This window comes from Etheostoma cragini, chromosome 15 (genome assembly GCF_013103735.1).
Source record: "Etheostoma cragini isolate CJK2018 chromosome 15, CSU_Ecrag_1.0, whole genome shotgun sequence".
NCBI classification, from domain to species: domain Eukaryota; kingdom Metazoa; phylum Chordata; class Actinopteri; order Perciformes; family Percidae; genus Etheostoma; species Etheostoma cragini.
In genome coordinates, this window is record NC_048421.1 from 20340008 (window position 1) to 20366556 (window position 26549).

A 26549-nucleotide genomic window follows, 5' to 3' on the forward strand; every position below is an offset into this window, starting at 1 on the left:
GTAGGTCCTGTCATCCCCCGTGCCGGTTTTTGGTTTTTTGGAACTCTTGTTTTGCCTTTTTCTCCTTTTGTTGCATTTTCAATAAACACTTTAGTGAAGCTCCCTCCGGCCTGCTGCCTGTTGCTTTTGGGTCCTCACCTCACCCCCCACCGTAACACAATGTATCAAAAACATGAACTTTTGTTCGGACTTGCAGGTGTAAAAAAAGGCCCTTAAAGTCCAATACAATACTAGTATAAAGAAACGATCCTCGATACCTCTTTTGATACCACAGCCAACAAAAACGTTTTAGTTACTTTAGTTACTTTACAAAAGTAAAATTTCTACTCACAAAACACATGAAGTTTATAAACTACGAGGTTTTATTATAAATTAAATTACCAAACAATATTCAGACCTACAAGTCAAGCTGAAATGATTTGCCAATTAAACACTTAGTTGATTGACAGAACTGTTTGGATCGCTTCCAGTTTCTAAAATGTACGGATATTTCTGCATGGAGTTCTTTTAACTTTTAATAAATTTTTTGATTTAGGACTTTTACTTGTAACAAATACATTACCATACAAGTGTGGTATTAGTACTTTTACTTAAGTAACGGATCTGACTAATTCCAACACTGCCAATACTTCGGATTCTAGCTACTGCACCTTTGAGAGTGAGAGAGAGAGAGAGAGAGAGAGAGAGAGAGAGAGAGAGAGAGCTAATGGACAATAAAATCATCCAGCAGCCACTCTGCACCTGTGCTGCTAACTCATATTGCACTACCCTTACCCTTAAAGAAGCAAATGTTGGAAAACAGTACATGGATATCATACAAATCTACATAAATATCCCATCTCCTTAAGAGAATAAAATCACACACCATGTGTGAATATATCACACCCCTCCCCCTCTCTTAAAAAGGTCAGCAGCATCTGTCTCCCCAGTGACCATCTCCATGATCACGTGGCTTCATTGCCGTGGCAACCACAGGCTTGCCCAGCGTGAGTTTGGCGCTGGTACTGACCTGCTCTCTCTTTCTCTCTCTCTCTCTCTCTCTCTCTCTCTCTCTCTCTGTCCCTGTCTAGCAGATGTGCTAATGTGTTTTAAAGACAGAGACACAGCCAAAGGCTTTATGTGTAGGATGTGCAGTTACAGTTACAGTAGTTACAGTGTTATTTACACTCCTCTGAATGTAGAAGACTGACTGACACAAACACACGCAAACACAAACACACACACACACACACACACGCACACACACACACACACACGGTCAGTGGGAGTGATTGTTAAACTGTTTCCTGTAGTCACATTTCCTTCCTGTTGAGTAACTTTAAAGCTGTGTTTATGTGTGTTCACATAAAGCTTCAGGGTAATGCCTGTACACACAATCTCTGTACTTTGCCACGAAAATACCAACAAGAGCGTACAAACAAATAATTGATCTTCTTTTCTCACACTAAACAAAACTAAGAGCCCTCCTAGCGGCTCTGTGAGGTTGTACAGCTGTGCTTTGAACTAATATGCTGGACAGATATTTAGTTCAAAAATGTCATATTGCTATTAATGCTGTCAGTTACGTGCGTTAAAGTAAAACCAAAGAATAGTAATGCCGGACAAAGAATAGTAATGTTACATTTTGAGTGGATGGTGAGCGCGAGACGCCGAACTGGACGCCAAGAAGATTCTGAATGGAAAGTTTCCTTTTTAAAAGTTGCCAAATGTTCTATTGACAAGACCAAAGTGATCTGTGTGTTTTGTCGTTGTGAACTGAGCAATCATTACAGCACGTCCAGTCTGAAATACCACTGGATGGCCAAGCACACAGCTTATCCCACTTCTTCTAAGTATGTTTTTCACCCTTTTATTGATGGACAGTGTTACACTGTGAGAGAGATTATTTGCTCCAAGTGATAATGTTAGTGTGAAATTGAACACTACAGTAGGCTATATACCAATGTTGTTTTCAATAAAGAAAACATTTGCACAAAGCAAGCTGCATCAATAAAATGCTTTTAGTTGTGGTTCTGTTCATGTAATGCTCCAGAACAAATCTGAGCAAGCCTGACAGACGGTCCCTGAGCCCAAAACACCCCCCCCCATTAACTTTCAGTTACTTGATAAATCCATTAATCAATAACAGTGAGGTTCAGATTGTGCTTCAACTGTCCCCACAGGAACCTTAAAGCATTAACAGCTGACTATGGATTCAGATAAGCAGGAAAAGGGCATGAATGACCATTATGTTGAAATAGAATGATTCATAACTGGTCATTCATGCCCTTTACCCTGTGTTGATACACTCGGTAGCTTAGGGCTTTTTGAAACGTGGTCTCAGGATGAAAAAATTTAAAAACGGCCCCCTTGCCACTTCGCTTGGACAGTGAAGCCGCATACTTGCGTATCGATGATATCGTCGCCACACCCCTCAATCTCTAGCCTTTGACCCCTTACCCTGCAACAACGTCTCATAACATAACATGTTCCTTTACACGCATGCTCCGCCTCTTCTCCTTGATTTGTTGGCTAATTTCTGTAGCAGAAACAACGCCACCTATTCCCCGCAATATGAAGTGGCGTGTTGAGTAATTTACAAATGGATCCGTTTAGACGCAAATATTCTTGACACGATGGCAGGAAAGATTGTTTTGGTACGTGTGCACGTGGCAACGGTCAAACGTGCTTTCCATTAGGATATTATATTATCAAGGCACTTGGCAGTGTGCACACAGGTTGTCCACCTATTCCAATGACAAAATAGATTTTAGCATCTAGAATCACATTAGGTCCTATGATATATAAAGACAGAAGGATCCATGCAGCATGCCTGTGTTGAACAATAGCAGCAACTACTAGCTTACTAGAGCACTTGCTCAACAATTACTTAAAAAAACAATAAAGAATAAAATTAACTACAATATATAAACACTGAAGCTAAGAACGAAGCAGACTTGCTGGTAATCCACGTTGGCTGAGTGGCGAATTATCCTGAGTCACTCTAGTCAGCTGGATTTCAGGCAGGTAACTGGATCAAGATTGGGCAAGGACGCTACCAGAGACTCTTGTCTCTCAGTCTTTACTGGCATGAAACACACAATGGGAACATAAACACTAAGGTAATTACAATGTGCCTCACAATACGATACAGGGCTCACAATTAAAAATGGAAAATTCCATGGGCATTTTTCACTATTTTCTGACACTTTGTGGAGGTGTTCATGCTGGAGGTGAAGAGAGGCCAAACCCCTCCAAATCTCCCTGACACAACAGAGCCACAACCACAATCCTGCTCGGCTTCTCTAAATTGCATCAATGATTACAATCAGGATTGGGTGCACCCTTTAACTCTTTTAAAAGGACGACTTAATTAGCAGCTCACACCAATGAACACACAATTTCTTCCAAACAAAGCTCCACTTGTGTTTCTTATCAGCTTCCCTTTGCCTTTATGTGTGTGTGTGTGTGTGTGTGTGTGTGTGCGTGTGTGTGTGTGTGTGTGTGTGTGTGTGTGTGTAAGGGGGGTGTGTTCACACATGAGTTTTAAAGGAAAACAAACACACCCAGGTACATTCCAACTGCTTTTTGCAGATGTACAGGGGTAGCCTTGTGTACAACCTAACATGGACAAACCCAGTTATGTGTCAGTAAAAGTGAGATGCAGGACAACCTACCTACTTTAACAGGTTTTCTAAATTTGTTTCTCATTTATAATTCTTTACCATTACGTTGTGTTTATGGGCTACTGTGGAAGAACATCATCCAGAACTTTGAATATAAGTTCCTAAACAGTGCTGTCATCACATGCTATCAAATGTGGAGGACATTTTTGCAAACTGACGTGCTGTGGAGGCAGGTTGGAGACTTGCTAAGTACCGGAGGAGGTTTGAGCTCTCCTGGCTGACTTTTCCTTGAAGTACCAACCAGTTCTGAAATTGAGTAACAACCGCCAACATGCCCAGGCAGTGTGTCTCAGTTCACTGGCTCTGTTCCCTGCTGCAGAACACCTCTCTGAACATGAAAGACAAGCTACAGACATCCTGCCACTCAATTACAATATGAATATACCTATTTGGCTGAAGTTAACTTCTGAATCAAATAAATAAATAACATGATTATTAATAATTATATATTATTAACCAAAAACGGACAAAAAAGTGTAATTTCTGCCCCTTTTTCTTACTTTTTTTTTTTTTTTAATAACACCACCTCACTACCACTAGTTTTACAGTACTTTTGAAATTCATGGTCAATAACCCTCATTTATATAGAATAATACCTATTTGAGTTAAAAAGCAGAAATTATGAATTATTTTGACTAATAGTTAAGAAGTAAGAGATCTAATAGAAGAAGTTAGAAGTTTTGTCAGGAATGAAAGTGATCAAATGTATTTGCAAAGAGCGTTGTATGGAATCCAATCCATTTTTTGTGATAATGTGGTTAAAAGGAACCCATATATTAGATATAGACATTTGTTAAAGAGGTCAAATATTATTGCCACTGCTGTTGCTTTTATTCCCATACATCTGCCAAGGCATCATTCAAAAAGCTGTGAAATGTAGCTCAGCGTAAATTCTTTCAGGAAGACCTAACTTTAATGAGTGCACTCCTAAATCAATTGAGCTGTTATCCTAATGTACTTTTTTGCTGCGAATAACTGTCGCATATCTGCAACTAGACCCTCCTGATTTAAATATAGCTCAGCTGATTTAATCAATGCTCTCTTCCTCAATGGAATCAGCTGTTGGAGGCGTTTACCTTCCTGCTTAACCAATCAGAATTGAACACAAATTGCAAGGGCCAATCACAGAGTCACATCCTTGCTTTTTAAAATCTGTTTCTCCCTTTGCTATCAGGTGTCGTTGCAGACAAAGAGTGAAGTTTAGCACAAATTTAGCAGAAGTTCTTTAATGCTATATAAATAATTTATACTTATACTTGACTGTTTTATTCTTAATGTGTTATCATTAATAAAGTTGTTAGTGTGACATTAGCAGTATAATATGCAGAATGAGGGGCTTCTGTGCTCTTAATTATGCTGACATTACCTTTTAAGTCTAACGTTACTTTATTATGCTAAAGTTACTTATTCTATACTAATGTTACTTTTGTGTGCTAAGTAACTTTTTACATTCTGTTCATTTTTGTTGATGCTAACATTAATTTTTTTATGGTAATGTTACTTGTGTTTGATGGGACTAACCTTTAACCCGTGCTGCGCATTGCATGATCACACACATTCAGATCATTTCTCAATACAACAACGCTAACCCAGAGCCTACTACTAGCCTTCATTTCTCACTAGAATTTAATGTGTGATTTTGGCCAACCAGAGACAGTTGACGATCAAAGTGTGCTGGAAAGGTTTGGGAAATGCAAGGATGAGCGTCACATCAATATTTAAACACAGATTTGTTTTAAATTATTGATTATTTCTAAATCCTAAAAAAAGTCCATAAAGAAACTACCTTGACTATCTTAGTTTTCTAGGCCCATACCACAAACGCATCCTCGATTGTTTGTAAAAGGTAAACCTGTTTACAACTTTCTTTTTTGATTTATTTATGAAAACGGAATTCTTCACATCACATTTCATATCCTGAATCTCATTGGAGTCTCACTGTTGACTGTGACTAGGTAAGGTTAATGTAGCTTTATGATGAACCTTATTGTCACACTGTTCACAGTGACCTTCTACAGCAGAGATCTTCAATAGGGGGTCTGGGACCCTCATGGGATCCTCCGAGTTACTGCAGGGGGGCCGCCAAATTTTAGTACATTTTTTGAAAGTTTCCAAGAAAAGAAAATATCTTAACACATGAATCAACATATTATTAGCAAATATAAATCAGCCTACTTTTGAAGAAAACATTGATGATCGGTAAGTTAGTCACAAGGTAACCATCCCCAGATACAGTTAAGGATTCAGTGTGCCACATGAATGTTTAACAATAAAACATGATTACTAAATCATGACAACTATTGTCATTTTAATAGCTAAGTGGGCTAGTCTATGCAAAAGAAAAAGGTATGTATGAAGGCTTTAGGTAGCCCACACGTTCTTGTGGCCCCAGTTAAATATCCACCTTAATTTTATACAATATATGTAGTAGTGGGTCCTTGCTCCGTCTTTCTTTCAGTTAACGGGTCCTTGGCTTAAAAAACGCTGAAGACCCCTGCTCTAAAGAGAATGGAGAAAGAGCTGGGTCAGGGGCTAAAGGAAATGAAAGCTGGTTTTAAAGCAGTGGCCAGCAAACAGCTGAATCATTATGACTAAAATGTCTAGCAACCGGGCACCCAGATAGCTCAGTTGCTAGAGCGGGTGCCCATGTATAGAGGTTTACTCCTCGACGCAGCTGGCCCGGGTTCGAATCCAGCCTGCGGCCCTTTGCTGCATGTCACTCCCCCTCTCTCTCCCCTTTCATAACTTCAACTGTCCTGTCCATTAAAGGCCTAAAATGCCCAAAACAATAATCTTAAAAAAAATATGTCTAGCAACCAATTTTTTACACTTTATCACCAATAACTACTTCTCTGTGTGTTTGTTAAAGTTGAATGGAGTTGGATGCTCTGAACAAGAGACATGCGTCAGGCTATGTACGTTATGTTTGTACCGTGATGCTTTGTTTTATGATATTGAACAAAAAGAGGTTTTCTGAATCTGAGGACAGTTAATTGCACATCAGAAGCACATGCTGGTTTGACATGATTTACCAGGCAGCTAACTGTGGCAGTTACCCTGGTAGCAAATAACGCTGCATCAGGCCACATCTCTACTTTTAGCTGCACTGTGGCTAAAGAAGTCAGTGGTTACACGTTTTAAGGTCCAAGAAAATGTGAAGAATGCCTCTTTGACCTGACGCCCAGCTTGACATAAAAACTGTAAAAACTTGGCTTGACATCAAAACTGTTTTAGAGTCAGCATAGGTGGACTTTACCGAGTAAAAGTGAACCTCAGTGAAAATGTCGATACCTATTATGTAGTCTTTGTCCTGTCTAACGACATTAACTTCTTCCTACACATCTTGCTTTTCAACACCAAAGCTTCTTATTTCCCATTCTCATAGATTACGTTACATATTACATTTTTTGTTATATATTCTCAAACTTTTTTAATTATGTGCCCCCTATAAATAATTTTTTCAGCAAAGTACCCCCTGAACTGCGCGAAACATTTTTATTAGAATAAAGGCCTTTGTAAAGAGGAACAACACAGTGCCGACAGTGATAGATTAACATTCTTGTAACTGAAAACATATAAATGCTAAATTTCAAATGTTTAGAACCCATCACTAAATTCATTCACTATTATAGTAAAATTTTAGGAATCATGCATAACATATAATAGTTAATATAAATTTAAATTTACATTAAAAAAAAAAAACTCATGGGGTACGTGTACCCACATTTGAGAAACACTGTTCTATGGTATTCAGTTGTCTCACTGAGGAAGTATGCCGTTAACTGACATAACATAATTAAAGCTCGTTGAGACAGGTTTTACAATGCACAGTGCTCAACCAGCTGACTGCCGCTGTGGGTGGGTGGGGGGGGAGACAAGCTACAGAAAAGAGTTTCTGTTAAATCTAAATCTTAGTTCAAAGGAACACACACACACACAGTTTGAGATAGAGTCAGCAGGAAATATTGTGGCGAAACCCTCCAGTAACCCGTGTGTGTGATGTTAAAGCAGGAAGTCTTTTCAATCATTTCCTTAATCTTTTTCTCTTAGACAGCAGAGCACACACACATGTACGTCTTTTTTCTCCCATTTTATGATGTAATTATCAGATACCAACTGTCCAGGACTCACCATGTCAATTAAACAACTAAAGCCCACTATCTCATAGTCTGTCATCATTTAACCTTCATTCATTGATTGGACTTGGCAGCACTGAAACAAGCTGTAAACACAACTTATGACATCCTTAGAAGTTGTTACATGTGTGTGCGTTTGAGATGTTTCGGGCTATTTGATACATTTACTTTTCCTTAGGCTCTGTTTTTTCAGTCTCCACCAACTCCTGAGAAAGAGATCAGGCTCTTTAATTGCTAAATGCTCCACTATGTTCCCAAGCTTGATGCTATTTATTTCTAGGGTGGAGGAAAGCACAGTATTTCACAATATTTTTTATCAAATACATGGATGGGGATATTGTAAGGTTGACTATTGGTGCTTACACAAAATATTTAAACAATGAGATTTGGGACTACACAATGTCCATAGTTTACAGTAAACCTATTTTATATCGAAGCGAACGCTGTCTGCATGGAGTATTGAAAAGTCTAACCACACTTGTAACTGCTTTATCGGCATTGCCGTGATTCACTGTGACTTCGCATTAAACAAACTGCCGATGTCATTTGTTCTGTCTGCCGCGGTCTGTTTTTTTGGGGGGGGGAGGACGGTCTCTTGGGGCCACATTGTCGGTATTAAATCTTCTAATGTGTGCGATGATGGTCACCATTTTAAAAACAACTGCTCGTCTGAGGAGATATTTAAGGCTCTGACCGAGTGTTCTGAAAAGTAAAAGTAATTACGTCGGACAAAATATCACTCACCGTGATTGGCCCTGTGCTGAATTTAATCTTCCTATTAGGTGGCGGCGGCTCCTCTTCCTCTGGGAGACCCGGGATCTCGGAACAGCTGGTCTCCGGCTGATACGCCTCCTCATCTTCGTCATCCTCTTCGTCGTCTAGCTGGCTGCCCCCAGAGTCCTCCTCGCCGAGCCCGCTGTACGCACTGATGTCCACCAGATCACCCTCAGAGTAATCCTCCTTCCTGGAGCCATCCTCATCGTTATCCTCCTCCTCGCCTTCCTCCCCTCCCCTCTCAGAGTCCTCTCCTCTCTCCTCCGGGGAGGGAGAGGAACCTGGAGGCTCTTTTTCTCCGTTTTCCAGCGAGGCGTGAACGTCGGCTTGCACCAACCTGGCTCCGGCCTCTGACCCCCCCGTGGAGCCATCTGGCTCACCAACTTGGGGTTCTTGCTCGGGGGCAGCCACTGTACTTGAGCCCCTGGCTTCAGTCGTCGTTGGATGGGCCTCCGACTCTGGTTTGGCGTCTGAAGAGGAAGACGTCGATGAGGAAGAGTAGGAGCAGGAGGAGTTGGGGAGCTGTTCTCCCGACTGTCTGAACCCATCCTTCTCCTCGCTGGCCTTCCCTTCTGAGTTCCCATGTAGAGATCCGCTCACTTCTGCTAGTTCTGCTGCCTGGACGCAAACGAGTCCCACCCCCCCGCCATCCTCTTTACCTGGAGGGAGCAGCTTCCCCTGAGAGAGAGAGAGACAGAGAGATAGAGAGAGAGAGATAGAGAGATCATTTTATCATTTATCCATAGTTTCTGGTTCCCTCTTTACTTCTAAACACAATTTGTGATTTCCTGCATTTTTTAAAGTGCCCATATTAGGAAAAAAAAATTCTGGGATTTGGAGTGTTATTTTGAGTCTCTGGTGCTTCCACACACTTACAAACTTGGAAAAAAAAACTAGCCATGCTGTTGTGAGTAAGATCCAGTTTCTGAATGTCCTCTGACTTCGGTCTCAGGGTGAGCTGTTCAAAATTTGCACGGCTTTCTACGTCTACGTCTACGGCTACAACACACACACACACACACTAATTGAATTGAAATTGAATTGAATTGAATTGAATTGAATAGTTCACCGTAATCTCCAAAAGAACTACTTCCTGTCCCTGTTCTGCAGGTATTCCACAAGTGGGCCCTTGTTTAGAAGGAGTCTCCCAGCTAATCCTGCCTTGCACTGACCAAAGTTGGAGAAAGAGCTGATGTGATCTTACCTACTGTAGCTACTGTGCATGTGTGACTCCCACAAAGATAGTAAAGAAGTGAGAGGTCTCACTCTGTGGCTAAACCAGAGACCAAAACACACAGGGTGAAAACAGGATCTGCAGCTATGTGCGGTACAACAAAAATATGGTGTTTTTTTAAAACTCCAACATTTAAACATTAAAATAGGAGTATGACCCTGAAAATGAGCATAATATGGGCGCTTTAAAGTCAAATCTTCTCACTAAGCTTAGGTACCGAATTTGATAATTTTAGGTACCTACTGAATTAGTGTAAGTATTGAAAAATGCCTTGTCATTCAATACCAAATTTCAATACCTAAGTAAATCTTATCGGTGTCATTGGGCCAATAACCCAGCAGCATGTCTAACGTTACATGTCTTATAGGCAGGCGGGAAAAACTATATGTTACGCACAGAGACGAAAGCAACATTTCATTTTGTTGAAATGGATTTTTATAAAATTGGTATGGAATAAAGGTACTATTGAGGAACCGGTATTATAGTCAAGGTATTGGTATTGGTATCGTATTTAATTTTTTTTTAACGATACCCAGCCTTACTCCTCACCTTTCTCCCGGTAGCCTCCGCTCTGGCTGGAGGTTTGGGCTTTGGTGCTAGGGCAGGGCCTGACCGACGTTGGGGGGCGTGGAGATTGTTTTGCGATTCGGTCTTCTCGAACACGGCACTGAGCTGACTCACGGTAGGACTGACGGCGTCACTGGGCCCAACTGAAGCCGCCGCAGCAGGAAGAGTAGCTGGTGCGGCAAGAGTAGCCGGTGCGGCAAGAGTTGCCGGTGCAGGAATAGGTGCTGGTGCGGGAAGAGTAGCAGGAACGGGAGAGGGAGCGGGGGGGTCGTCCAGTCGGTCCAAAGCCTCGGTGGAGCCGTTAAAGCGAGCCACTACATCTAGACGACTGTCCTGGAATCCCGAAGCCCGCTCCTTCTTCAGCAGGATCCGGTTGGTGGCAGCTTGCTTCTCCTGAAAGAGAAATAGTCAGTCAGTCAAATGGTCTTGAATCAGAATCAGAACTGTGAAGAATGCACACATAAGAATTTTTCTCATTTTTCATCTCATCTGATCCATCCAATGCACATAGAGCTGTCAAAACTGGCCAAAAATGACGACTGAACGTTCCTTCTATAAAACACATTAGGTCCATATATGGCAAACAACATATACCGACAAATTACAAAATAAATGTTATTATACTATGCTCTAATCTGAAATTTTATTTAAAGGCCATAATGTTTGGGTATCATAGCAATGTTTGAACTCTGTTTCCCTTTTTGAATGACAAATAGATTACTGCTGGCATGGAGTCATTTCCTCTCACTCAGGCACGGTACACGTACATGGTAGTTGGCCATCGACCGTAGTCTCTGCGGTGTGTTCAAGTGCATTTTTTGTTGCAACCAGTTCTTGGCCGTCTGTTTGGTGTGTCAGAGCCTTAAGTAACAACTACCCTTCTGACCTGTAGAGTCCGCTGTTCGAAGATCCTCCTGGTCTCCTGGAGCTTGGAGAAGCCCCCGCCTTCTCCGCCTGGTTTGGCGTCAAAACGGTTGACCCTCTCTGAGACCGTGGCCCCCAGTTTGAGCAGGGCACTGTGGTCCACGTTCTCGTTAAGGCTGGACGCCCTCGGTAGGGACAGTTTTACCCCCTGCTCTACACCTGCCAATGAGTTGCCAAAGTTAATTGGAAAGATGGCTAAGAGCAAAAAGGGAAAGAGAGAAGTTTGTTAAATAAAAGAAATCCAGTTTCACACAACTTAGGTTTCATTAGCAAAACCCAAGATAAGTAATAAACTAGATTTTGTTCCTGTAAATGAACAGCAGCTTGGTGTTACATTATTTTTTTTATTGCACATAGTATTACAGTATTAATATCATAAAACTGATGTTTGACTCTTTATGTTTCTTCCAGAGTAAATATGCATTTCTCAACCACTAAGGTTAATACTTGTATTACCAAAAGAAAATTGGTTATAGTACACTTTTTCTGCCATACGTACTGTATGCCAGAAAACAATGGCTGTAGCTAGCTAATGATAGCTACTAAAGATAACTTTAGCTAGCAGCTGACTTTTAAATGTTTCCAGCTGAGTAGTTTTAAAAAGAGAACACTGTAAAAGTGCATTACTCAAGTATGCACTTGATGGCTACATACATGGTATTGTGCTAAAAGGCTGAGGCTGAGGCTAAAGCTAAACGGTCAGTGTCCTCCAGCTGATGATCAATGCAGAAGACAGGACAAATAAAGAAACAGCATTATTATTTTTTTGCAGTGTAGAGCTAGTTAGTCCGGGGGTTATAAATGTAATAACAGTCTCAAATGCATGTAATCCAACAAAGCAATGTACTTAGCCTTGAAAAGGAACCCTTGGAAGCCCTTACAATGTAGATAGTACGTTAATTAGCCAGGCGTGGTAGCATTTGCAGCTTACATTAGAGCCTATACACACAGTTTATTCCATTCCTCACACTTTTGTTGTTATGTTTACGGTTTACAAAATGTTAATAACTCTTAAGATACTAAATATTGCTCCTATTACAGCCCCTTACACACCACTGCAACATGTGGAAAGTCCAAAACGTTACAGTTGCTAAGCTATTTGGACAATTGGATTGGACAAAGGCTGTTCAGGTGAGGGGGTCAGGGGGTTTTAGCTATGTATGATTGCTTGATTGGTAATGTTAGCGCAAAACACCATTTAAGTGACAGCTTTAGTTGTGTTTGATTGCTAGCTTGTAGCTAAGCTAGCAGTCATTTCAAAAACAGTTTAGCTATCCATGATTGTTTGATTGCTAACTTTAGCTCAAAAAGCCATTCAACGGACAGCCTCTGTTGTGTTTGATGCTAACTTGTAGCCAGGAGTGAACCAACTTTGTTAAGTAGGTCCATTTTTACTGTGTTGACATTACAGAAGTCTCTCGTTAGCATCTTGTAGGCTACTTGTTGCAAAAGGACGCATGTGTGACTCAAATCTGCACTCGACTCACATCGGGTAGTGACAATAGCTTTACCCAACTTCCACCTGACTACAGGTCTAATTAGCAAGAGTAATTAAACACCTGTGTGTATATGTTGGGTCTTAAGAAGCCTGGACTAAGGAGTGACCAGTGTGCAAAGGGCTAATGTGAGCATGGACAAAGAGTGTACAGACACAGTCTTTCCAACTGTTAATATTGCTTAGGATTTTAGACTGTCAGTTAAGTTTCGGTTCCTAAAAGTGAAGTATTAGTTAGTGTTTGTATGCGTCAGTAGATACAAGTCAATATTGGTGATTTATGCAGTAATGTTCAAGTTTACAAACTCCTTTATTAGCATATTTGTATGTTTTGACTTGATCCTTTATCTGTGTTGTATGTGTAGCCTGTTCTCATTGTAGCTTAAGCCTTCAGTATGTGTTTTTATCGGCATTTATCAAGAGTTAGTAGTCCCAGTTTTGAGGTTTATGTTTGTTAACATGTATGTTTATTTCCCTCTCCTTTAGAAGAACACCTACACTTCTACCTAACCAGAAAGAGCCACATTACTAGGACGTAGGGCTGGGCGGTATGGAGAATATGAAATATCATGGTATTGCGATTACAATATTGCGATGATATTGTAGGGTTGACAGGGTTGACAAAATTTAAGCTGAAGATCAGAATCATAATGTAAGTAGTGGGTGACCAAATGGTAACATTATGATAACATTAATAATTCATCATCTAGAAATCCTCATACTGTTTATCCTAAAGACTTTGAAAAAACTCAAACTAGTGAGGTTAATTACCAATCATTTTTGCTCCGTCCTCCTCATCACCAGGTGACTGCATCTGCATGAACATATTCTTGATGCGGTGAACATTTGATCCATATTTTCGTCCCCTCCCGGTTGGGCGAGGCAGAGGAGCGGGTTTGGAGGCAGGGCCGGCGCCTCCGTTTGCAGCATTGTTGAGGTGGTCAGTGGCCTTCTTAAGTGCCGCCAGTCCAGCCTCATAGGCGTTGCGGTGGGGCGAGGGACTCCGCAGATTGGAGCTCCCGCTTCCCCCACTGCTACCACTGGAGGTCCCGTTGCCCCCCGTGGCTGACGGGGGTTCAGTCTTCATCATGTTTGGTAAATCAGATGCCTGCTGGTGAACAGCAGATTAGCAGGGATGAGGATGGCAGCATCCTGGAGCTGTTTGATATTCACCTGCTGAATCACAAAGAAAGAGACAGATCGATTGTTCATATTTGGGATTAATTATTGTATAACCGATGAGTTACCACAACCCAAGGTGTGGTCGTCAAACTTTATCCTTAGTCTGATGTGCAACCAACAAATCCAAAGTGTTCTATTCTTAATGTTATGAAAGAGAAATCAACTGAAGGCATCCCCTGCACCCTCACTATTTTCTGACTCAACAACTGTTTATATAATCAGATAAATAAGTGTCAGAATAATAAAGCATGATGACAACAGACACAAAAAAAGCTTTATAAACAGGTGCTGCATAGAAGAGAAGTGAAGTCTGCTGTTTCTGGTCAGAGGTCACAGTGTCACAAGCCAGAGCTTGAAACAATTACTTTAGCTAACTTGGTCAAGCCGGTAGAGCTAGCTTAAAATAATACATTTTCCAATTAAATAGATCATTTGGGCAATTCAATTCAATTCAATTCAATTTTATTTATAGTATCAATTCATAACAAGAGTTATCTCAAGACACTATACAGATAGACCACACTCCAGAATTTACAAGGACCCAACAGTTCTAGTAGTCTCCTCCAGAGCAAGCAACAGTGCGACAGTGGCGAGGAAAAACTTCCTTTTAGGCAGAAACCTCGGTCAGACCCAGGCTCTTGGTAGGCGGTGTCTGACGACCGGCAATCTGATATCAATTCACAAAAGCCAGAAATCAAACTGTTAATATGTTAAAATATATTTTCACCATGGATGTATAAAAGTACTTTAAATTTTTTTTGGGGGGGTAACTTCTTTTTATAAACCTGGTGCATCATAACAGGCATTCTGACTTGATTAAAATGACAAAATGTTTAATCAACTGTCAAATTAATTATTGATTTATTTTCTATCAATAACAAAAATAACAGATTTGAACCATGAACAACGACGTTCAACGTTCACCAGGCTGTCCCACTTAGTCTCGCATTGCCAGATCTCCACAGTGCTGTGTCAGCGGAGTACTGGGGATAGCACGAAAACTCTCTGGCTTGTTTATATTTCTCTAAACCAATCACAACCATCTTGTGCGGTACTAAACCCCGGATGCAGTGGCAGTATTTTTGCAAAATACATAGCAGAGATAGCGGAAGGGGAAGGATATCTGCTGCATGAGAGACCCGCTACTGTACATCCAGTTAGCAAGGCAACGAGGCGTACTACTATGTCAATGTATGTAGGTATAATGTCTTATAATGGCTTTCTCATTGTCTAGGTTCAACAAGGAAACGACCCACTTGCCCAAAAAAAGTGTAGTAATATTTTATAATGATTATTATCATCGTATACTGTACTGTAGCCCCCCTCCCCTTGCTCACATCAGAGAATACTTAAAGTTAAATAATCTGATTTAAATGTGCCGTTGGCGAATAAATATATATATTTTTTTATAATAGCCTCCACTTTCCGTATGAAATTGAACTTTCAAGCCCATCTTCATTTTTTCCCCAAATCAAGGCACCAATCACAGGCGGGCTTTACAAGATGACGGGCTCTGCAACATGCTCGCTGGTTTTGATGTTTTTCTGTCGGTCTGCATAGGTCATCTCCATCATCGCTCGGATTGGTTTTAGGTTTATCCAGTTGCGACCAGAGGCATTTGAGCGGCGTCTGTTGGAAATGGGCTATGAATAAACCTTTTCCAGACCCACTCCCAGTTACATCATCATCATCATCATCATCCATCAGCATGGTTATCTTGGGTTTTGCATGAGACGTCACATTTTCAGCAGAAACCTGCATTCCAGCCCTAACAAAAGACCCCATTGAGTTCTATTACAGGAAATGCTGTTTTTCTAGACTAAAAGTCCATATCTGTGCTTCTGCTGCCTGAATTCTGATCATTTTCATTTAGTATGTGGCCCAACTTTATAGAATCCAAATCACTTAAGTGTATTTTACATCAAAATTGCTAAAAATAAACAAACTCCAGCTTCTAAAATGTGAATACCTGCTGGTTTTCTTAGTATTCTATGGTTGTTTAATGAATACATTTGGGTTTAGTACGGTTTGAATTTTTGTAGCATTTTTGTTTAGATTTGTTTTAATGGGTTAATTTAAGCTTTCAATTTCAATTTTCAACAATTTTCAGTCTCATCTTAGTACTTTTTAAGTGACGTGATTATTTTACTTTATCTCTTTACATAAATATTATTTTCTACTTAAAAACTAATTAAAAAAACTAAATGAACTGACTGCCAGTAAGCTATGTTCATTTAAAATTAAACATTGCAGTTGGTGTTAATTGGCGCGTGTGAGCACTGATCGCGGTTACGTGTCAGATAAACTTCTCATCTCCCATCCTATCTGTATTTGTATGAAGTGGCTCTGTCCTGAGTTGAAAGATAGCCTACTTTACAGCTTTAGTATCTAGTTAAAAGGCGTGTGTGCTTGTGTCGGCCAAATTGTCTTAAAGTTAAAAAATTCAAACATTTTTTGACTACCGGTACTTTATTCTTTAAAAAGGACAAGCGCCAGTGAGCACCCACAGAAGAAAACATAGGTCGGCGCATATGATAGAGGAAGACTGAAAGCGCTAATAAACATGTTATAATTTATTTAATCCAATTTGCCATGAATTTCTTAAATGGCTCATATTTGAGCTCTACATATTACAGAAGTGTATTTAATGATGAAATAACAACATCTAAAGTTTCCAGTTGTTGCACAACAGCAATCCATGGTTGGTGCGATTGTTGCACACTTTGCACACAAACACACTTGACTTTTTGATGCTACCTAGCACTCACCCGTCATTAGCATTCCATTGACTGCCATTCATTTTGACAACCCTTTCACAGCAAATAACTTAACATCTGAAGAGTTTAAAGACTCTATTTGTCTATTGTTTATTTCTTAAGAAACACAACAACGTATAAAAGGCTCCATTACCTTATATCTTATGATATGGTTCCATAGCGGATGTTTTTGCAAAAATTGGCTAACGATTGCGTCAAAACCACGGGACTTACTGTTGCATGGTAGGGGAATTACCAAACAGTACAGGATAAGCTTGCAGGCAGTTTCAATTTACATTAGCTGTTTAGGTTTAATTACTAATGTTAACTAGCATTTTAGTTAGCAGGAATTAGCCTGTGTCTATGTTATCTCCTTACATATACCTATCTCTCCTTCTCTGCTGATTGGGAATGATTGAGATTTCTCTCGGCACAGCTACCAGAAGACTTACAACTTTCAGACAGGTTGCTCCCGTCAGTAAAGCTGAGCCATGACCGAGAAAGTGCTTCTAACATCCTTCACTGGTCTCCATTGAAAACAGTGGCGTCACATTGTCCATTTCTTATACTGTCTATGACGATGAGATCGTCCATCGGCACAACCCTAATTCAAACTTTGATTGAAAAAGAAAACCTGTATTTAAGCAGAAAATAGAAAATGACCCAACTTATCGCCAAACAACATCTAACAGCACAACAACTGCTTGGCTGTGTATCTCAGAACACCCACATGGCTCTCCAGGAGCTGTCAAAATAATCCCATTAAAATGATGACGCACTGTAACCTCTCGTGTCATGTGTGTCTTCATGTTGCCGCTTTGAATGCAAAACTTACTTTGTGACAAAATTAGCGTGTTAATTCAGAGCACTCCCGGAGTCCCCAGACATCAAACTGTTTTCCCATAATCACAATCTTATTAACCGGCTGATTGCGTTTGCACTTTACGCTGTCAGATCTGTGCTATGGTGACGCCTGATGTTTTCATCAGGCCTCATTTCCAATTCTGCGTCTTATAATTACACCGCAAAAGACACCAATATTGTGATACACACACAATCATTAAATTGGTTCCCTGAATTTAATAAAGATATAAATATAGAAATTTGAAATCTCTAACACTCAAGATTCAAGATTAACTTTATTATCCCATATCCCAGCTGCAGCCATATTAAAAACAACACAGACAGTCTGTACAAACAAAAAAATAAAAACAAACTTTGAATTTGGACATTTACTAACTAACCAAATTTGCCAGTTGTAATCAAAATATGGCCACATTGTTTGTGATGAGAAAACAATCTAGATATCTAGCAAGGAGTTAAGCCAGCATCCACAAAGCGTAGCTCCCATGGTGCCAGTTTGATGCTACCTCACACTCACCCACTGTTAGCATTCTATTGACTGCCATTCATTTTGACGTCACTTTAACACCAATAACTTACCATCTGAAGAGTTTAAAGACTCTATTTGCCCATTGTTTATTTCTAAAGAAACATGACAATGTCTAAAAGGCTCCATTGCCTCACATATAACGTTAGGACTCCGTAGCAGACGCTTTTGTTGAAGGGGTTGTTAAGGGTTGTGTAATAACCACATGACTTACTGTTGCATCGTAGAGGAATTACCAAACAGTACAGAACAAGCTCACGGCAGTTTCAACTAACATTAGCTGTTTAGGTTTAATTACTAATATTAACTAGAATTTTAGTTAGCAATAATTAGCCTGTGTATATTTTATCTCCTAACATTTACCTATCTCTCTGTCTCTGCTGATTGGGAATGATTGAGATTTCTCTTGGCACAGCTACCAGAAGACTAACAACTTTCAGACAGGTTGCTCACGTCCAATCTATGTCGTCAAGCTCAGTTGGAGGCTGCGCAGTAACGCTCAGCCATCACCGGGAAAGTGCTTCCAATAGACTTCAATGATGTCCGTTGGTAACAACGGCATTGTCCCTTTCTTATTCTGTCTATAGGTCTTACAAAAATTTTGATTTATTCATGATAATTTGTTAATTAATCATAAAAAATAGAGGGAAACGTTCAGCTTCTGTCTCTCTGAGCAATTTACTTTTGCAAGCTGCCTGGCTTTCAATGATTTCAGGTCACGCTAGCAGTTGTGTGACTAGTATGAAGCTACAGCTAGCAACCAGTTAGCTTCATAAAGAAAAAATTGAAACAAGCAAACAACAGTGTACGAAAGTTTTAAAAAAATCCTCACTCTAGCAAATATAACTTGTCAATTACTAAACTTAAGAGGTGCTGACAAAGCCAGACTAGCTTTTCCTTTGCTTTCCCCCCAGTCTCTGTGCTAGCTAGGCTACATGTTTAGCATACAGACACAAGAGTGGGTTCCATGTTCTCTACCTCTGTAATAAAACAAATATGCATAAGAAATGGTATGGTAACAACTAGGAGTGTAACAAATGTTTATTTTCATTACCGATTGTCCTGCCAATTATTTTCTAGATTAATCCTTTGGTCTTTAAAATGTCATAAAAAGAGCGAAAATCCATGCCAGCTTCTCAAAGCTTAAAGTGAGGTCTTGTCCGTCCAAAACCCAAAAAGTCAGTATAATATGATATAAACAGTAAAAACAAATCAGGAAACGTCCATATTTGAGAGGCTGAAAAAAACATTTTCTTCCAGTTTTGCAAGAAAAATGACAATGATAACAATGATAACAATTGATGGATTAGCAAAATAGTTGGTGATTTTTTGCTGTCTACTGACTAATCGATTTGCCGACTTAGTTCGATTCAACCATACAGTCTATACAAATGAAAGAAGAACTGTATAAATAGCATAAGCAGCAGTAGCCAACACTGCTAAACGGACAACAAAAGAGCATCACCTGCAAAAACACAAACTTCATCAACAAGAAATGCATTCAGGAAAATGCTTCACTCCCACAGCTGCTGATCTCTGGCACTCTGAACACAAGTAGGGCTAAGCAGCATTAATAAATATACACATAACAACAACAAGAACACAATGATCTAGCTGTTGGCCATTTTAAACTGTAAATGAAAAATAAACAAGATTTGCAACTCAGACAGTTACTTGTTACTTATCAAATGTAGTCGGAGCCAGAGACACATCTCATTTTTCCAACAGACAGACTGTGGGGTTAGTGTGAAAATTCACAGCAGATGTGTGAAGCTTTATACTGATACATACAGGACATTATCACAATAATACAGAGTGTGCTTCTTTTGAGTCAATGCTCTCAATACAACAAACCCCATCTAAACAAGTCTGAGTCTCTCATCCTTGTGCTTTGAGTCTGAACAAGCCAAATACTGAAGTCAAAATGTTTTACCCCGTTTAGACCATAGAAACTTATGGCGTTTTTCCCCTGCATGGCCCCCCCTCGACTTGCCCCAACTCTACTTGCCTTTTTTGGTTTTTCCATTATGAAAAAGTCCCTGGTACCTGCTACCAGGTACTTTTTTTAGTACCACCTCAGTTGAGGTTTCAAGCGAGCTGAGGCGATACCAAAAGGTGACGTGAAAACTGCAGACTTCCGATTGGTCGGATTGATTCGTCTCTTGCATGAGGCGGTACTAATCTGCAATGGAAAAAGGAGGACGGGGCACCGCGGACAAGTTGAGCCGAGCCTAATAAAGCAGGTAACATGTTATGGAAAAACGCTGTTAGTCTGGGGTACCATGTTATGAAAAAACGCCACTAGTCTGGGGTACCATGTTATGGAATAACGCCGCTAGCCTGGACCAACAACAGATCGTTTCCAGGAATATCGGCAAAACATCCTGCCACTCTCAAGTGTTGTCGTTCCTAAACCCTGTTCACGACGGGAAACAACAACCAGAATCTCTGAGCTAGCAAGCTACACGCTGAAAGTGGCAAGTTTTGACAAAAATATGATTACGCAACAGGGCAGGACTGCTTGTTCTTTTGGGGAATAATTGTAAATATTTACAAAGAATACGTTTACGGCATTTACTCTTTACCTGGGTTGTTTTCGGACCGATTGGCAGGTGATTGGTACAAAATACACAACAATACACTGCCATGTATCTAGCTAATTTAATCAGCTCACGTTACTGTGTTGTATGAACAGTTAACTTCATTTAATATTGTATGTGGTGTTTTCCTTTGCCAGGTGCAAGTGTTCCACCAAAACAAGTTCCTTCCTGAGACTATTTTAAAACAACCCAGTGTTTTTTTCTCCTATTCTGGAATGTATGTGTGGTGTAGCCAGACCTTACTGAGCAGCGCTGTGAAGTAAGTCAAGCAATGTGAGACTACAAGAGACCCAAATGAGGGTGCCCCATAACAGCTTTGTGTAATTTCAATATCAATTGATGTTGCAATAAGTTGGTCTTCATCAAGTCATAAAGAGTTTTGCCCTGAACAAGCTGGTACAGAAACTTTCCAATGTCTTTTGATATCTGTGGTTGTGTGGGTGAAGATCCATGCAGTGACAACAGGTACATAACAAGGTTTTCAAACAAGCTTTAGTGCAGCCTGGAGCAGAGTTTGCACCAATTAATATTTATTCAAACTGGGGCTTCAACTAAGACTATCATAATTGATTAATCTGTAAATTATTTTCTCAACTAATTGATTCATTGTTGGGTCTATAAGAGGGCTGAAATCAGTGAACAAGTCAAAGGGTCCATGCTAGCATAACCGCTAGCATGGACCATGCTGATCATGCTGATGTTCATTAGGTATATTTACCATATTCCCCATTTAGCGTGTTAGCATGGTAATCAGCACTAAACACAAAGTACAAATGAGGCAGGAAAGGGTACAGCCTGGCGCGAGATTTACACAGGAAAGTCATTAGGAATATGGTCATATTGAATTTGACAATTTACAGTTTTTACCTGGTGATGGTGCTGAAAATAAAAGGCATCACCACAAGTTATTACAATTTGTGCACCAAATTTAATTCTTTAATAGTTTTCAAGACATTAACCTCATATCGATGAGTAACAAAGTCATGGTGGCGCGAGAGGATGTCCACGGATCACCAAGGTTTTTGTCTGACCAGTCATTTAAGAAAAAGCTCATTCTCATTTATTAGATAAAACTAGGAAATGTTTGGCATTTTTGCATGAAAATGCCAAACGTTTAAACAATTATCGAAATGGTTTATGCTTAATGCACTGGATGGGTTTTCAGCCGAGTGTGAAGCAGTTGGGATAAGGATCAGCACCTCTAAATCTGAGGCCATGGTTCTCAGCAGGAAACCGATGGATTGCCTTATATAGGTAGGGAATGAGTCCCTACCCCCTTGGGGTCTTGTTCGGGATCGAGGGGACAATGGAGTGGGATATTGGTGGGAGAATCGGCGCAGCGGGTGTGGTTTTACATAAAATTTTACTTATGGTCATGAAGGCTGGGTCAAGACCGACAGAACGAGATCCAGGGTACAAACGGCCAATATGGGTTTCCTCAGGAAGGGGGCTGATAGAGATAGGGAGAGAAGCTCAGTCATCCTTGGGAGCTTGGAGTAGAGCCGCTGCTCCTTCGTGTCGAAGGGAACCCGTTGAGGTTGTTCGGGCATCTCGTAAGGATGCCTCCAGGGCGCCTCCCTAGGGAGGTGTTCCAGGCACGTCCAGCTGGGAGAAGGCCTCGGGATTCCCCAGTCTGAGCTGGTTAACGTGGCTCATGAAAGGGAAGTTTGGAAGGTTTTCACAAAAAACTCCACTCATTCATCCAAGTAGTGCAAACCCTTTGCAACAAAATGCAACATGCATCTGAACTGTAAGTGGATAAAACATAAAAATGTTGGATCATGTTGCTGTTTGTGATGTTGTTGACATCTTTTTCCATGGCAAGGCTAACAGACTGGCTGTTGATAGGACGGACGCTGCAATGTCAGAATGAAACTGTCTTTAGACAAGTACAATTTTTAAGATAAAAAAAAAACTTGTTAAAAATAAAAGGCATTCTAGGGAATGTAGGAAAGACTACGTATGTCCCTTTATACTGACTCCAGATGACACAGCTGACCACAATGGTACCAACACATAGATACACACACCGCGACTACAGTATGTTTTGTGATGTCTTGCTATATAGTACTATAATAGTCCAATGTAAAGCACACACACAAACACACACGCACGCACACACTTTCCTGTCATTGTTGAGACAAATTTGGTGGCTCCTGGTCTAACAGATAAACACCCACAAACAAACAATCAGCATGACTGAGTGAACTATCCATCTCTTCTTTGTTGGTGTTCCTACCAGCTAAGAAAAAAACACCATAAGCTCAGATTTAATTTTACACTCCCCTGTCTTTAGAAGAACAACTTCATTTGTCTCTGCTACACCTAATCCTTTGCGGTTTGGGTTTGCCTCCTGTCATCTGGTATGTGTTCTCTCACTCCTAACTGCACTTTGGTTGTCTTGTTTGAGGATGGGGACATTATCAAGCATCGCTCTAACATAACAAACCTGAGGACAGGGCAGAGTTAAAGGATAAGTCCTGTTTATTACAACCTGGTTCTTCTTACACTAACTAATTTAACTCATCTTTACAGAAAATTAAGGGTCGCTGGTTCATTAAAGAATATAGTCGAGCTCCTCCTGTCAATAGTGACTTATCTATTTTTTAACCAGATACCAATGTATTGCATTTACCCAGATCTACTTTCCTCCTCACACGAATGTTACACACAAATACGCCGTCTCAGTCAGGTCAATACAATCTAAAATAAAACCATTACAGTCCAATCACTGCCTGCCTGCATCTATCAACCTCATCGTATGGAGGTAAATGACCATTGACTTATAATCTATTGATTATAGCTCCCCTTCCTTCATTACACAGGCTATTCCACAAACTAACAGCCTGCCTATGTTTTTTTTTAAATGTCATGTGTGACAATGTAATAAGTGGTTTGTTGGTTAACATGGAAAAATGACCTTGTCTCTTCATATACTGCAGCACTGAGGACTGGAGCTCTGTTTAACAAGTCACATCTGTGTGTCTGTGTGTGTGTGTGTGTGTGTGTGTGTGTGTGTGTGTGTGTTCAACACATTCTATGAGACAGCCATTGCAGCCACTGCTGTATGCTTCTACAATGGTAATATGCTGCCCGTTCAGACATATGAGTATAAGACTTTAAGTCTCCACGTCTGCACAACATCTCTTTATCTCTGCCTGTCTATGTGCGTCACACGCAGTGTTCAATAGAAGGCACATTATGGCAACTACAATGACTCCATCTATTCACCCCACAATCCCTGCATCTGTCGAGGAGACTCCCAGGCCTGGCCTAGTGCAACAGTTCTGGCAGAAACACACTGCGTGCTCCCGCTGCTGGCTAGAGAGACGCTTTGTTGGCATACCCGACACATGCTGCTAGCTCCGAACTTCCATCCAAAAACATAGTAATTATTGTGTTGTTACTTTTGGAGCACACATGTATTGTAACCACATCAAATAAACGGTTACTGCGAATCCCTACAAGCCACTCGTTAATTCGGCTTGCATGTAATACACAGAGCATCGTTTACAACAGTTAAAATGTCAACTGTTATTTGTTTTTCGCGTGCTGTCACCGTAATTCCCTTCCGTCAAAATACACCTTACCGGAAAACAACACGCTTCGTGCTCGAACACTAAGCGTCGAATCTATTATGTATTAAACGGGGTTTGATAAATCACTCAGACGCCGAAATCAAAAGAAGACCCAGGGTAACCAAATAAATCTTAGTTCACATCCTTAGAGGTATTTCGTCCAACATGTAAGCACGGGAACTTAAAACAGCGAGATTTGTTAGAGAGTTTGGTGCGACGTTCTTTCTGGAGACGAGAGAACGCTGCGCGGGCATTCGGTATTTATCACATCAATAAAATCCAGCAACTACCGACAATAAAAGTTAACAGTCATAGTTGTGTCTGTGTTTTAACGTGTCACCGGCACGTTTAGGACCCAGAGGCAGACGGACGGCAGGCCCTGCTGGGTGTCTGTCTGCTGCGCTGCGTCGCTTCCTTCCTGCAGCCTCTCCTCTTTCACAGACAAACGGCACATTTTTAACGCAGGTTTACCGTGGTAACATCGAGACCACCTGAGACTCTGTGCAGCTTCGCTCCGTAAACCATACCTTATATTCCAGTTTGCCAGAAAGAGCCCAGTGCCCGTTAAGATCCGTAGTGGAGACAGTCCATTGTCCTGCTGGTGCTGCTGCTGCTGCTGGGCGGACCGACTGAGTGCCAGCCTCCCTTCTGCTCCTCCCTCTTCCCCTCCTCCTCCTCCACCCCCTCCCATCATTTTCCTCCATACTCTCTACTCCGCACCCCTACTCTTTTCTGCGTCCTTTTCCTCATCCATCCGTACCCCTCCTCCTATTTCTGCCTTTCCTCCCTCTTCTACTTCGACACACTCTTCATTTCCTTCTTTCTTCCCTCTTCTCTCTTTTCTTCCCCCTTTATAGGCTACAGTTTTCCGCCACTCTCTCTTTCTACCCACAGCCCTTTTTCCCATCAGGTGTAGCCTAGTTCTCCCCTCATGCAGATCAACATTATTGTAACATCTCACCTCATTGATTATCTTGCTAATTAATCCCCTGACAGACTGTAGGCTGTTTTTTAGGCTAGGTAACGTTACTGACATTAAGTATGCTAATTCAAATGGCAATCAACCACCGTTTGGCCTCATAGGTTAGCTAGGCCAACAAGCAGTCTATGACTCACGGTGTAAACTGGCTGCTTACCTGTTTTGGTATCTGGCTGACTTTTCCAAGCTGGACACAAACGACAGGTCGGTCCAAGCAGCATTTCAGTTACAACATGGAGATTCAGCGCCCTCTGCTGGCCAAATTAGCTATGAGCAATGTAGACCGACAATCGCCACTACTACTATCCACCAGCTAGCTAGACAGTCAAAGCGCAGGGATGGGCTACTGTTGCCTGGGCAACAGCTATTGGCCCTGATTGGCTGAGCTGCCCTCATCGAAAAAGAACCTAAATAATCTTCTGTTTTTTTCTTTTTTGTTGCTGTTGTGGCTGCATGTATACGATAAGCCAATCACTAGTAAATTTAAACCAAATTAAACCAAATTCTATATATATATATATATTGTGTGTTAATGTATTTTGCCACCATTAGCGTAATGTTTTGTTGTTAAGTAGCGTAAAATACACACAGATGGACCTCAAAGACTGACAGGGCTGTATATACATGTGAAGCACAGCCTGAAAATAAAACATAATATAAAAATAACTCAACTAAAGACAAGTACACTGTCGCACTGTTTGTTCTGGAGGGAAATACTAGAATTGTTGGGTCCTTGTAAACAGAGTGTGATCTAGACTTACTCCCTCTGTAGTGTCTCGCAATAACTCTTGTTATGAATTGATAGTACTATGAATAAAATTGAATTGAAAGATTGAGTGAAGGCTACTTTGTGACGCTAGTATGCATTTTCAGTACAGACAGGCGTAGAGTGAGAAGAAATTCAGATCCTTTAGTAGAGTAAAAAGCAGCAATGATGTTTTTTGTCTCTATAACAAATCCTGGATTCACAATCCTACTTTTAAGTAGCCCTTGGTGTTTAAAGTGTCACGTAAAGTGCTGCATTAAAATGTTCTGGTTTTCCTCAAGCTCAGATAAGCTCACCTGGAGAATCAGCATGGTAAAGGAGGCCCACCAACACTAATGGCGTTTTTCCACTGCTGGTAACAGCTTGCCTCGGCTCGCCTCGCCCCGCCTCGGTTCGCCTCGGCCCATTATACTTCCGTTTTCCACTGCAGATTGAGTAAAGCCTCAGCGTGGCTGGTCACTATAGCAACGCGTGATGACGTAATTTTCAGCGCGGGTCACAAC

General features: G+C 40.8%; 1 protein-coding gene across 3 annotated transcripts in view; it reads right to left on the reverse strand.

The window, feature by feature from the left end:
• LOC117957694 (neurabin-2-like) overlaps positions 1-25616 on the reverse strand; it is a 39145-nt gene extending 13529 nt beyond the window's left edge. Inside the window, exons 1-5 of one of the 3 annotated variants that reach the window (XM_034893630.1) lie at positions 25438-25616; positions 13567-13971; positions 11263-11495; positions 10359-10769; positions 8546-9253 (exon numbers count right to left, since the gene is read on the reverse strand). In XM_034893630.1, the coding sequence (XP_034749521.1) occupies positions 8546-9253; positions 10359-10769; positions 11263-11495; positions 13567-13885 (1671 nt within the window). In that variant the 5' untranslated portion in view covers positions 13886-13971; positions 25438-25616. Of the gene's footprint in view, positions 1-8545; positions 9254-10358; positions 10770-11262; positions 11496-13566; positions 13972-24828; positions 25100-25437 lie in introns of those variants that run through there. The other 2 variants (XM_034893629.1, XM_034893631.1) reach the window with 2 other exon arrangements.
• Between the last annotated feature and the right edge of the window lie 933 nt (positions 25617-26549).